The sequence below is a fragment of the Pygocentrus nattereri genome, chromosome 27 (assembly GCF_015220715.1).
Source record: "Pygocentrus nattereri isolate fPygNat1 chromosome 27, fPygNat1.pri, whole genome shotgun sequence".
Taxonomy (NCBI): Eukaryota; Metazoa; Chordata; class Actinopteri; order Characiformes; family Serrasalmidae; genus Pygocentrus; species Pygocentrus nattereri.
This window is the reverse complement of record NC_051237.1, coordinates 17,219,023-17,232,500: the sequence shown is the minus strand read 5'-3', so window position 1 is coordinate 17,232,500 and position 13,478 is coordinate 17,219,023. Positions and strand designations below refer to the sequence as shown.

The following is a 13,478-nucleotide window of genomic DNA, read 5'->3' as shown; positions in this document are numbered from 1 at the left end:
GATGTATTTCTCAATAGCATTATTGTTTTCGTTTTATAATATAGTCATCTTTCAGTATAACAGATGACATGGCAAAGTGGTTGTGAGCATTGGAAGACAAAACAAGAAATGTTTCCAGCTTTTGTTATTCTTTAGCTTGTTTATCTCAGATAAAATTTACAAACATTTGCTGAAAGCTCTTTCTGGATATCTTTATAATTAAGTTAATGAACACAGTGAAAGACTGTTCACCAAGTTTGCTCCAGCAGACCTGCTTGCAGAATTCAGCTCCAGCCCAAGACTTGGAACTGAGGATCTGCATCCGAAGACCCGAGATACCTGCTGAAAGAGCATACTAAAAACATGTAAAGCGGCATATGAGCCAGGGGCAATCTGAAATTACACATATTAAAATGAAATTGTCATGCAGCTGATGGTGAACATGAACCAAATCGAATAGAGTAGCATCACTAATGTTAGTCACTGACCTCATAAAATAAGTAAACAAAAAAAGCTGTAGAGCTCATTTTGTGCCAAAAGTTTCAAGTAAAATATCAAAATCCAAAACAAAATGTTAAGAATAATGAAAGTTAAATCAAACTTTCTTCCCATTGACTTTCGCTTCTGATATAAATGTATTAATTATTTTGCCAGCCTTTGCTTTAGTTTGTTTTCTATTTGCTGAATTTGTTGATATACATAAAAGTATAGTAATAAAGCAATAAAGTAATGGGACATCTACACATAACATACAAAGCTTATGATGTCCCATTATAAATTAATAGGCTTGCTGATATGTGTGGTCATGCTGTTTTAATTTTATTTAAGAATTTTCTTGAACAGAACTGTCTCATTACCTTTTACTTAAATTTTCTCTTGTTGTTGCTGTTTCTCATGTCTTTCCTTTTTTATCTCAGACAAAGGAGTGCAGTATGCTACACTATATGACCAAAAATATATGGACACATTACACCTGCAGGAATCTTTATGAAGTCCCATTCTAAATCCATAAGCATTAATATGGAGTTGGCCTACCCTTTGCATTAATAACAGCCTCCACTCCTCTGCAAAGACTTTCTACAAGATTTTGAAGTGTGTCTGTGAGACATTTTGCCAATTCATCCTGCAGAACATTTGTGAGGTCAGATACTGATGTTGGACGAGGGGGCCTGGCTCTGTTCTAATTCATCCCAAAGGTGTTTGATGGGGTTGAGGTCAGGAACCTGTGGTCTGGTCAAGTTCTTCTACACCAAACTCACCCCACCATGTCTTTATGGAGCACAGTCATGCTGGAACAAAAAAAGGCTTTCCCCAAGCTGTTCCCACAAAGTTGCAAGCATACAGTTGTCCAAATTCTTTTGGTATGGTGAAGCATTAGGATTTCCCTTCAGTGGAACTAAGGGGCCTAAAAGTCAACCCCTGAAAAAACCCATTGCATTATCCCTCCTCCACCAAACTTTACCTGCCTGAAAGCGTTACGCCAAGTGTAATGTTCTCCTGGTATTTGCCAAATCCAGATTTGTCTTCAGTCTGTAAGAGAAGTGTGATTCCTCACTCCACAGAATGTGTTTCCACTGCTCCAGAGACCAGACACCACTCCTCTGCAATGCTTGGCATTGTGCATTTTGATCTTAGGCTTGTATGTAGCTGCTGGGCTGTGGAAACCCATTCTGTAAAGATGCTAACATGGAGTTTTATTTTTGCTGATCCATACGCAATTTGGTAACTGTGAGTGAGTCATTCAACAGAAAATAGGCACTGTGCACTTCAGCACTCGGTGGTCCCACTCTGTGAGTTTGCATGGTCTAGCACTTTGTGACTGTTGTTGCTCCAACATGCTTATATTTCACAAGAGTAGCAGATGGAATAGCAGATCCAACGCAGGAACACAGGAGACATGTTCAGGTAATGAGAGATAATTTGCCCAGAAAAAGCAACAACAAATGAGCGTTTTAGTCATTTTTGCTAACTAAATGGATCACATCAACTGCTGTAGTGGGGATCACCGACCTCCTGGTGGTCATATGCAGAAATACTGCCGAAGACATTGTCAAAAAATCTTTTGCCTGCAGTCAAGCATGATGGTGGTAGCATCATGGTCTGGGGCTGCATGAGTGCTGTCGGCACAAGGGAGCTGCAGTTAATTGAGGGAAACGTGAATTCCAACATGTACTGTGACATCCCAAAGCAGAGCATGATCCCCTACCATCTAAAAACTGCACCGCATGGCAGTTTGCCAACTTGATAATGACCCCAAATGTACCTCCAAAATGCCAACTGCCTTGCTGAGGAGGCTGAAGGTAAAGGTGACAGACTGGCCAAGTATGTCTCCAGACCTAAAACCAATTGAGCACCTGTATGGCATTCTAAAGGTGGAGGAGTGCAAGGTGTCTAACATCCACCAGCTCTGTGAGGCCATCATGGAGGGTTCCAGCAGCAACCTGTGCAGCGCTGGTGAATTCCATGCCCAAGAGGGTTCAGGCAGTGCTAGATATTAATGGTGTTCACACAAAATATTGACACTTTGAGCACAATTTGGACACTGTGAAGTGTACTCACTTGTGTTGCCAGGTATTTAGACATTATTGGCGGTGTGTTGAGTTATTTTCAGAGGACAGTAAATCTGTACTGCTATACAAGCTGCACACTGAACCCTTTAAGTTATATCTAAGTTTCATTTAAATAGTTTTGTCCCATGAGAAGATATAAAAAAATATTTAGAAATTTGAAAAATACTCATGGGAATAAAAATAAACATTTTACCGAAGTACATGTGCTTGAGCAAATGTAACCCACCTCTGAATGACATGAAAAGCAGCTTTACCCAGTGGCATAATTGCATTTCGTCACTCAGCCTTTCTTTTTTTAAACAGAATGTTCTGCCCCACTTTTAGGCGTGTGGCGCCACCGCTAGTTTAAAATATATTTTGAAATAAATTCTGAATTGGAATTTTCCATTACTTGGTCTGTCGGTTCTGTAGGTTTGAGCAATAACGCCACACAGGTGGCGGTAAAACACTACAGTTCCCAAAGGTTTCCCAACGGCAACAAACCCAAATACACCTTAACGCCGACAATATCTAAATATTGTAGATATATGTTAAATATTTACGTGTCAATACGGAGATTCACATGTATCTTGATGCCAAACGCCTGCCACAATAAACTGAAACAAATATATCTGCTCTCAGTGCACCGCTGAAGCCACTCCATCTTCCTCCACTCGTACTGAGGAGCGTTTGCTTACCTTAACGATTTAAAAGTGAACTTTCTGAAGAGCGCGGATAAAGCAGTGACTCCACTCAGGCTCTGGTTAGGCTCCCGTATGGAGGCATATTGTTATTATTCAGTCAGACCAGCTCATATCTGTGTTAACTGATTTTGTTATTGTCTAATTAAAATAAAATTCGCACAAAGGTATAACTGGTTTGACCAAATCTGTATTTTCTCCCTCCCCAACAAAAAACGCCCATTTGGTTCTCCTGTTTTAATATTTATTTTTTTAATGAATTTTTATTTTGTGTTGTTTAGCCCAATCAACATGTGAATTATTTTATATCCTACGTGGGCTGGACAGAGCCGTGAAGAACCTGGACAACATCAAGGCCACGTACGCAAAGCTCAGCAAGCTGCACTCTGAGAAACTGCACGTGGATCCCGACAACTTCGTGGTAATTTTCCGTTTCTACTTTGTTTCACAAAGCCTAAAAGTATTTATTTCAGTGAATGAATGAATTAGATTATGTCTCCCTGTGTTAATCAAATGATTACAGCAACCATCCTAAACGCATCTTATTAGTTCTTTTATTTCTCATCAGAATGTTTTATTCTGACGATTATACAAGTTTTGCGTTATCTACTCTGACCACACTTCACCTCCAGCTAATTTTTTCGCCAAATGTAGTTAAACAATGCGCCATGTTCACTGCATGATACGTTTTCAGTCACTGTACACAAAATCAGAAGGATAAAATTAAAAATTCAATCCAATTAAATAATGGAATCTAATTAAACTGGATAAATGTCCTTTGTTTTGAAAATGTATCGGCTGAGATATTTTATGTGGGGGTATAGTGAACATTAAATGACGCCATGTGTAGCTGATGGAAACTGCCATTACAGTAAAAGTTCATTTCTATGGCTTTAATCGTCACATTGATAGTTTATCTCTGATAGTCAGGTTCACCACTAATGGTCACCGAGGACATGGTGAAAGCCTATTGACACCACTCAGACACAGGTTAGAAAAGCAATTCATTCAGAGTTCAGTCCCAAGGTAAAACATTAAAGGAAAAATGATGAAAAGACAAACTGCTGAAAGAAGCAGAGGACAATGTCAGTACCTGCAATCCGAGGGGTCAACTGGCATTCATAAGATTTTAAACTCTATAAAACAAAAGCTAAGGTTTAAGTAACAAACATTTTTTTTCCCAATTGCATTTTTAAAAAATCAGTTTGACAAGCATGACAATTAAATTAGCATAAATAAAAAAATAAAGCAGCATATCATAAATATTGATTACAAAAAATATATTTTACATAATATATAAGTTAACAGTATGTTTACTAGCAGACTCTTCATGGGTCTGCATATGTGTCACCTGTGCAGGGGCTTCTCCACTCCTGCTGCAAATTTGTCACTTGTACCTGTTTGGGTCTTCCCTTCAGGGCAAACAGTAACATATAACTGGAAGGAACAAATAAAACGTGTGTACGTGATCATGTCAATGTTTCACCAAAAGGCACTTTCCAGCCATCATTTGTTAACACAAAACAAATTTAATATCAGCACAAATATTGGTACCGAACTTTAAACAGTGCACAAACAGCATGTAGAAGGCAACACAGCCTGAAATCTCTGAGCGGCTGTTACTGTCCACTCGCGTGTATTGTTTACCTCTGGAGGACAGTGACACAGGAGGCATCGTTCTTTTGCACACGCGGGTGAGTAATCTAATTTAGACTAATGCCGCCTGTAGATCACATTTTAAAGATAGCCTGAACAACAAACCAAGTTGGCATTTGGTGAGAAAATCAGATGTGTGGCCTGTTGTGTGAATGTAGCATAAAAGACGCAAGAGGAATCTTAACCAAGGAAAAAATAAAGCTTATATATATATATTTTTTTAATTCTCTAATGTCTTCCTGAGTTCTTCTCTTGGTTGATGTGCGTCAGTTTCGTATATTTCAATAAGCCAAGCAGAAAATAAGGACGAACGTTTTGCTCTTGCTGAGAGAAACCGTTGAGAAGAGATTGTGAATGAAGGGCTGCCCAGCGGCAGAAAATAAGTAAACTAGAACAAAGTGCAGCCACGTCCATTCAGATGTAAACTGTCACGACTGGCCCCTCCCAGTCCTGTACGTGTTTGTTTTGGTATAGTCCACCTGCTTCTTTGTTTTGGTACCCGTAGTCCTCCCCCTTGTTTTGTAATTCCGCCCCTGATTGTTTTCACCTGTCCCTTGTCTTCCCGGTGTCATATTTAAGCCCTGTGTTTGGCCTTTGTTTGCTTTGTTGGTTATTATATGCCGTGTAGGATGTTGTTTGTTCTGTTTTAGTCTGGGTTATGTCATGTCTGCACTCCCATCTATCCTTATTGGCTCTATGACCCTGGACTGTCTCCACCCTGATTTTGGATTTGCCCTTAATAAATCTGGCTTATCTCTGCATATGCTCCCGCCTCCTCGCTCCCCATTACATAAACAAACCCCATGCCCTGCCTTTCTTCCCTACTCTACCATGATATGTCTAAAATGACTTTTATAAAACGGGTAGTTTGGAGTGAAAAATCTCCGAGGCTGAGCCGCGCTCAAAGCCACTGTGAACACACGCAACTATGACCGGTTTACAACAACCGCCCATGTCGTGAAAAAAGCCTTGTGTTGTTAGTGGAATAATGTTTAATGGAATAATCTACAATGCTGCTCCCATGGATCAGTGTGCGATTGTACGGATGAAGAAGGAACGCATTTCTGTTAAAAATGAGGCACAGACTATTTTTTTAAAACTAGATCTAGGCGGTCAGCTAGCTAACAGACTAAAAGATGGCAAACATGCTAAACAACTCCTTTAATATCACAGACGTGGCTTAAACTACGTGGTATACTTAAATAGCAATATAAAAGACTGAAGAATGTCACTTGAGTGCCTTCAAATGTTCATATTTTAATCATATCTGCAGAATCTCCATGTTCCTCGGCGTGCTTTTTAAAATGACCTCAAAACGACCTATTGATGAATGAATATAAACGCTCATAAAATTCCTCTACTCCAGCTTTACTAACGCTTTACTGGAATGAAAAAAAGAGGGAGCCCACACTATAGCTAGTCAGTCACTGCCCATCCTCATGTTTTAGATCAGAGGGGGCGTTATCCGGTATCCATGGCAAAAATAAACCAATGAGAGACATCAATGGAAGATACAGCTCTTCTGAGGTGTACGGTGTACTGAAAGTATAGGACAAAATTATTATGGACAAAAGTATTAGTTATTGAGTTCAGGTGTTTCAGCCACACCTATTGCAAAATGATGGATAAAATAAAGCACATAGCCTTGCAGTATAATGGGTCATACAAGAGCTCAGTGACTTTAAATGGGGCATTGTCATAGGATGCCACCTCTGCCACAAGTCAGTTTGGGAAATTTCTGTCATGCTAGATCTGCCCCAGTCAACTGTGTTATTATTGTGAAATGGAAGCACCTAGGACCAACAACAGCTTAGCCACAAAACAGTACACCACAGAAACTCACAGAGTGGGGTTGCCAAGTGCTGAAGCGCACAGTGTCTATCCTCTGTTGAATCAATCAAAATGAATTAAGATCAAAATGCACAACGCCAAGCACTGGGAATGCATGGTGTAAAGCACAAAGTGGAAATGTAGTATGTGGAGTGACAAATTGTGCTTCTCTATCTGGAAATTAGATGGACGAGTCTGGGTTTGGTGAATGCTAGGAGAAAATTATGTGCAAGACTGTATTGTGCCAAGTGTAAAGTTTGGTGGAGAAGAAATAATGTTATGATTTTTTTTTTTTTTTTGCAATAAATATTTAAGCATTTCCTTTACTCATTTAATTTAAGAGTTTAGGAAGAGAAAACCAATAAAACATTTAGTGCTTTTTCATCTGGTGACTTTATTCAGGCATTTCTGTCATGGAAGAACTACATCAGTGGACAGTTCCTTTCCATTGGTAGTTTAGCGGTATCTCTCAGCCAGACACCAGGCCAGGTTCTGCAGGAACTTGTCCAAAGACATGTGAACTTCTGGAGTGAAGTCAGCAGGGAACAGCATGGCCACGACCACAATGATGTTGTGTGCCAGGATCTGAGATTAAAAGAAAAGGAAAAACAGCATTAAGTACAATCCTTAAATTGTCGCTTGAATTAATCCCACTTGGAGAATAAATTTTTAGAGATGGGATGACCCATTCAGGTTAAACTTTAATAAAACATATGTCAGCTATAAAGTTTACTGAATAAAGTTTCAGTACTTGTGTATCATTGGAAAATAAATGTTATATCTGAAGTCACGTATATTAGAAGGCCTACCTTGAAGTTAGCAGGGTCCACTCTTAGCTTGGAAGCATGCAGTTCACTGAGCTGGGACAGAGCGGCAGGAAGATCATCAATTTTGGACACTGCATCACTGACAGCCCCCATGATGGTCTTTCCATGCTTCTTCACTGGAGCGGATCCAGGGCTCAGGTCAGACCAGTGGGAGAAGTAGGTCTTGGTCTGGGGGTACACGGTGAGCATCCTGATAGAGAAAATACGGATTAGGTCTGCATGTGACAAACAAGAGCCTACAGATCACAAAACGATCATAAGAACAGTTCAGTTGAACTAAATACATGAGATTATAAAATTAATAAGGAATTATATTTTACAAAAAGAAGACAAAGACAAAAAGATGACCCCTAACAGCCCAATGCTGGCAGACCTGTTTCAAATTCTGCAGATTATATTTCTCAGTTAACAACACTGAACTCATGAAATTACCTGCCCAAGGCTTCAGCACCGATATCGTCGGCCTTGGAGGCGATTTTGGCCCAAAGGCCTTTCACCACAGCCATGTCCTGGACAGTGAGACTCATCTCTGTGCCTTCTTCTTATCCTCAAGTCAGGATGTATTGAGAAAAATGTCCTTGTGAACTTACAAACTTTCACCACTTTTATATCAAACTAAAACGGACCCTCCCCCCATGCCATCTAAATACACGTTACCACACCTCTAATTCACGTTACTGCTGGTCTCCACCCAGCCTAATCAGCACCGGGCCAACATATAGCCTGCTATAATTCAGATAACACAAGCAATATATTTTTTCCTAATCACATATTACATGCTTGGGAATGACAGCATGAGCGATTTAGATTAGGCTTATATTTTTTTAGTCACCTTTAAAATGCTGATATAGCTGTTGTTGATTTTCAGTTTTTGACATAATTTGAAAAAACCTGTTGCTCTTTACATTGTCTGTAAATTTCATGATGAACGGACCTAAAGAAACGGCCCAAACTTACTTAGTAAAAAGTCTGGTTCCATTGACATACATTACAAATAAAGCTTGTTTTTGTCTTCTCCTGTAAATTTACCATTTTGGAGATAAGAGGTTTTGTTCTGACAGCAGCGATATGCGTTTCAAATAAGTTTATGTAAATTTCTCTCTTGTGATGCTTTACAATAATAAGAAACATTTAATAAAATAAAGGCACAGAATGAAAATGAAATGAAAATAAAGGGACAGAATAGCAGCCGTTGGCTGTACTGCCTGAATTTAATCATATATCATAAGCGTACTTAAAAAGAAAAACAATAAACTTAAACATGCTACATAGGTCGTAATTTCGGGACAGTATGGTAAAAATGGCAATCAGACTTTTCTCAAAACCATTTATGCTTTGATAAACTGTTATTTAAGGCTGCACTTATTGTCGAAGGCTGGGCTTAGAAGCAATTGTTGTCCATTGTCAACTTTGTCTACTTCAGCGCAAGTCAAAACAGTTTTCAACAGCTTGCAAATAAGTCAAATAGTTCGTAAAAATTTGCTATGAAAAAATTAACATGATTCAAAAATTCAAAACGTTTTTTATTCATGTGCAACAACGATAATAAAATCATGAACCATTACTTTTAGAGTGCAAACGAAAAGATACACGTAGGGAATAACAGATATGTGAAAAGTTTATTTTAAAAAACGCATTTGGGAATTTGTGAAAGAATTTGTTTTTAGTGGAAGAAACAAACAACGAAAACGGGGTTTGAAATACAGCAATATATCTACAGTTTATTAATAGCAAATGTTGGCAGTTTTGTAGCATTTTATTTAAAACCCTAATATTGTATTTTGGAAATCATGATAAGACTGACGAAAAACAACATATAACTGCATATTTTTGGCCAAAAGCCAACCAGTCATATCCAGCCACTTATGCTTTAAGTTCGACTAGATATTATCCAATCAAATTGCCCTCTTCCTGAAGGGCGGAGACATTAGACGTCAATAAATTAAGCTCTGAACTGGTATTGAACATCTTCAAGCAAGTAAGTGAAGAGATCATAAACCGTCAGCATGGTTGAGTGGACAGATGCCGAGCGCAGCGCCATCACTGGCCTGTGGGAAAAGATCAGTGTCGATGAAATCGGACCTCAGGCCTTTTCCAGGTAACTCTCTATGCTGAAGATGTCTGCAGATTTATTGTGTTGTTTCGTAAATTCTTACTTGTCCCTTCTTAATTCTTCATTTCAGGCTCCTGATCGTGGCTCCATGGACTCAGAGGCACTTCGCTTCCTTTGGTAACCTCTCCAGCCCCGCCGCAATCATTGGCAACCCCAAAGTGGCTAATCACGGAAAGACCGTAATGGGTGGGCTGGACAGAGCTGTGAAGAACCTGGACAACATCAAGGCCACCTACGCCCAGCTCAGTGTGATGCACTCTGAGAAAATACACGTGGACCCCGACAACTTCAGGGTAAATATCTTGCTGGTCTTGCGTTTAACCGCGTTTACCAGGATACTGAATGTAGGTGATGGATTATCACCTATGTCCTAACGCTTTGCCAATGTTTCTCCAGATTCTTGCTGACTGCATCACTGTATGTGTGGCCATGAAGTTCGGACCCTCTGTCTTCACCGCTGATGTGCAGGAGGCTTGGCAGAAGTTCTTGTCTGTGGTTGCATCTGCTCTGGGCAGACAGTACCACTAGAGGAAACGAAGGAGAAAACAGCAATTCAGTGCACAAAGCTGTTGACAAAACATAACTCTGACAAACGAATAAAAACATTTTGAACGCAGTTTTCTTGTTCTGTCAATACCTCATCGCCCTTGGTCTTTTACGGAATTTAAACGTTATTTATTTCGTTGCAAAATCAGCAGTGTGAAATTTTCCAAATTGTGCTGACGTTTCTTTTATTTTGTTGTTCTATTTTTAAAAATTAGGTTATGAAAACGTGCAAATACGTACTTTTCACCTGGGAGAAACTTACTTAAGGCGCACAACTGGACCTTGATTTACCTTTGAGGGCACATTAACATTGTTTGTACCTTGGTGAACGAAAAATGTTCCCGCGCAGAATCTTTATTTCTAACAGTCAGATAAATGTTTACATGAAATTACAATTGTTTTGTGTAGCAATTTATGCACAATGTTTTGGCAGTGCACTATTGAGGGGTTAGACACTGACCACGGTAAAGTTAGTTGTATGTTCGATATTCGTCTTTCAGCGCTAATAACATTTGATCGGACTATGGTAGTCTGTAAAGACTACGACAGTACGACGACAGAGAGTGACGCACACCTTTTCTCTTGCAGTTTGGGTGACGTTTAACTTACTGACACAAGGTGCTCTATCGGAAGAAAAAGCATGCGCTTCTAGACCACGCCTACATCCATGCACACGTGTTTATTTTCCTCCAAATCGTTTCAATGCATTTAAATACATATTTTATTGTTCATGCTAACAGTAGACACCGTCAGACAATGAAACGTGAATAGCTCCATAAACACTGTCTACACACATCTGATTAGTTGTGCAATTTGCTCTAAATGATGGTTAGAAATACACACCACTGTAATTTTGAAAAAGGACTTTGAATAAACCTGTAGCTAAAATGTACTTGCCAATACTCTTCCTAACAGTATTGAGCCTTACACATAAAAAGTGATATTACTTGTATATTGATATTAGTTAGCTTGATGACAGAGGTTCAGTAATCATCAGACATTAGCTGTCATGAAAGGTCAATAGGTCCTTAACCATCTAAAATGTTAGTTTGAAAAATGAGAGTATAGAAAAGAAAATGTCTTATGTAAGTGGATCAAAATGCAACTCAAAAAGACTTCCAGAAATCCATCATACATGTTATGCACATTTATACATTTATGTCCTGGATATAATGGTGTAACTAGTCTTTATTAACTTTTATAATTTTTGAATTTCAATAGCATTTCAGGGGTATCACACGCTACACTGCAAACAATTATGATGCAGTGAAGTTTCAGCGATCATACACAACTTCTGAATTTTGAATGCACTGCAATAATTACGCTATATTCATATTTATGGATTTTTATCTTTAAAAGCATTTCAGCTGCATTAACTGTATACAATACTATACAAATACTATATTTAAGATATTTAATGTTCAAACAGATAAACTTTATTGTCTTTTGCAAATATTCACTCATTTTGAATTTGATGCCTGCAACACGTTCCAAAGAAGTTGGGACAGGGGCATGTTTACCACTGTGTTACATCACCTTTCCTTTAACAACACTCAATAAGCGTTTGGGAACTGAGGACACTAATTGTTGAAGCTTTGTAGGTGGAATTCTTTCCCATTCTTGCTTGATGTACAACTTCAGCTGCTCAACAGTCCGGGGTCTCCGTTGTCGTATTTTGCGCTTCATAATGCGCCACACATTTTCAATGGGAGACCAGGTCTGGACTGCAGGCAGGCCAGTCTAGTACCCGTGCTCTTTTACTACGAAGCCACACTGTTGTAACACGTGCAGAATGTGGCTTGGCATCGTCTTGCTGAAATAAGCAGGACGTCCCTGAAAAAGACATTGCTTGGATAGCAGCAGATGTTGCTCCAAAACCTGTATGTATCTTTCAGCATTAATGGGGCCTTCACAGATGTGCAGGTTACCCCTGCCATGGGCACTAACACTCCTCCACACCATCTGAGATGCTGGCTTTTGAACTTTGCGCTGATAACAATCTGGATAGTCCTTTTCCTCTTTGGCCTGGAGGACACGACGTCCATGATTTCCAAAAACAGTTTGAAATGTGGACTCGTCAGACCACAGGACACTTTTCCACTTTGCGTCAGTCCATCTCAGATGAGCTCGGGCCAGAGAAGCTGGGTGGTGTTGATATGTGGCTTTCACTTTGCATGGCAGAGTTTTAACTTGCACTTGTAGATGGAGCGACGAACTGTGTTCACTGACAGTGGTTTTCTGAAGTGTTCCTGAGCCCATGTGGGAATATCTGCTACGGAATGATGTCGGTTTTTAATGCAGTGCCGTCTGAGGGATCGAATGTCACATGCATTCAGTGTTGGTTTTCTGCCTTGCTGCTTACTTGCAGAGATTTCTCCAGATTCTCTGAATCTTCTGATGATATTATGGACTGTATGATGATGAAATCCCTAAATTCCTTGCCATTGCACATTGAGAAATGTTGTTCTTAAACTGTTGGACTATCTGCTCACGCAGTTGTCCACAAAGTGGTGAAACTCACCCCATCCTTGCTTGTGAATGACTGAGCCTTTCAGGGATGCTCTCTTTATACCCAATCATGACACTCACCTGGTTCCAATTAACCTGTTCACCTGTGGAATGTTCCAAACAGGTGTTTATTAAGCATTCCTCAACTTTCCCAGTGTTTTGTTGCCCCTGTCCCTGTCTTTGGAACGTGTTGCAGGCATCAAATTCAAAATGAGTGAATATTTGCAAAAAACAAGAAAGTTTATCCATTTGAACATTAAATATCTTGTCTTTGTAGTGTATTCAATTAAATATTGGTTGAAACGGATTTGTAAATCATCGTATTCTGTTTTTATTTATGTTTTACACAAGGTCTTTTTGAGTTGCATTTTGATCCACTTACATAAGACATTTTCTTTTCAATGCTCTCATTTTTCAAACTAACATTATAGATGGTTAAGGACCTATTGACCCTTCATGACAGCTAATGTCTGATGATTACTGAACCTCCGTCATCAAGCTAACTAACTATAGCAGTATACAGGTGATATCAAAACGCACTGAAACGATTTGGAGGAAAACAAATGCATGTGCATGGATGGAGGCGTAGTCTAGGAGTGCACGCTTTTTCTTCCGATTGAAAAACTTGTCTCAGATCTCTGGTATTAACACAAAAGAGTGGTACGTTAAACGTCTCCCAAAGAGAACAGGTCTGGGTCACTCTGTGTGGTCGTGCTGTCATGAATACTGTCAAGCCTTTACTGACTACCACAGTCCGTTAAAATGCTAT

General features: G+C 39.4%; 2 protein-coding genes across 2 annotated transcripts; one reads left to right on the top strand and one right to left on the bottom strand.

Annotated features, from left to right (window-relative positions):
- Positions 1-7,095: 7,095 nt before the first annotated feature.
- LOC108440218 (hemoglobin subunit alpha-like) lies at positions 7,096-8,120 on the bottom strand. Its single transcript, XM_017718987.2, has 3 exons — positions 7,975-8,120; positions 7,525-7,732; positions 7,096-7,300 (listed from the first exon to the last, which is right to left on the bottom strand). The coding sequence occupies exons 1-3, from the start codon at positions 8,067-8,069 to the stop codon at positions 7,172-7,174; spliced, it is 432 nt and encodes a 143-aa protein (XP_017574476.1). The 5' UTR covers positions 8,070-8,120; the 3' UTR covers positions 7,096-7,171.
- A 1,385-nt stretch (positions 8,121-9,505) lies between these two features.
- Positions 9,506-10,271, top strand: LOC108440220 (hemoglobin subunit beta-like). The gene is made up of 3 exons (XM_017718990.2): positions 9,506-9,640; positions 9,726-9,948; positions 10,052-10,271. Exons 1-3 carry the CDS (start codon positions 9,549-9,551, stop codon positions 10,181-10,183), a joined length of 447 nt encoding a protein of 148 aa, XP_017574479.1. The 5' UTR covers positions 9,506-9,548; the 3' UTR covers positions 10,184-10,271.
- Positions 10,272-13,478: the final 3,207 nt, after the last annotated feature.

Excerpts from the sequence above, each read along its gene's own strand:
- LOC108440220 (XM_017718990.2), top strand. The coding sequence starts at position 9,549 with ATGGTTGAGTGGACAGATGCCGAGCGCAGCGCCATCACTGGCCTGTGG. Across the intron at positions 9,641-9,725 it reads GGACCTCAGGCCTTTTCCAG|GCTCCTGATCGTGGCTCCAT; the intron begins GTAACTCTCTAT and ends TCTTCATTTCAG. Across the intron at positions 9,949-10,051 it reads TGGACCCCGACAACTTCAGG|ATTCTTGCTGACTGCATCAC; the intron begins GTAAATATCTTG and ends ATGTTTCTCCAG.
- LOC108440218 (XM_017718987.2), bottom strand. The coding sequence starts at position 8,069 with ATGAGTCTCACTGTCCAGGACATGGCTGTGGTGAAAGGCCTTTGGGCC. Across the intron at positions 7,733-7,974 it reads GGTGCTGAAGCCTTGGGCAG|GATGCTCACCGTGTACCCCC; the intron begins GTAATTTCATGA and ends TTTCTCTATCAG. Across the intron at positions 7,301-7,524 it reads TGGACCCTGCTAACTTCAAG|ATCCTGGCACACAACATCAT; the intron begins GTAGGCCTTCTA and ends TTTTAATCTCAG.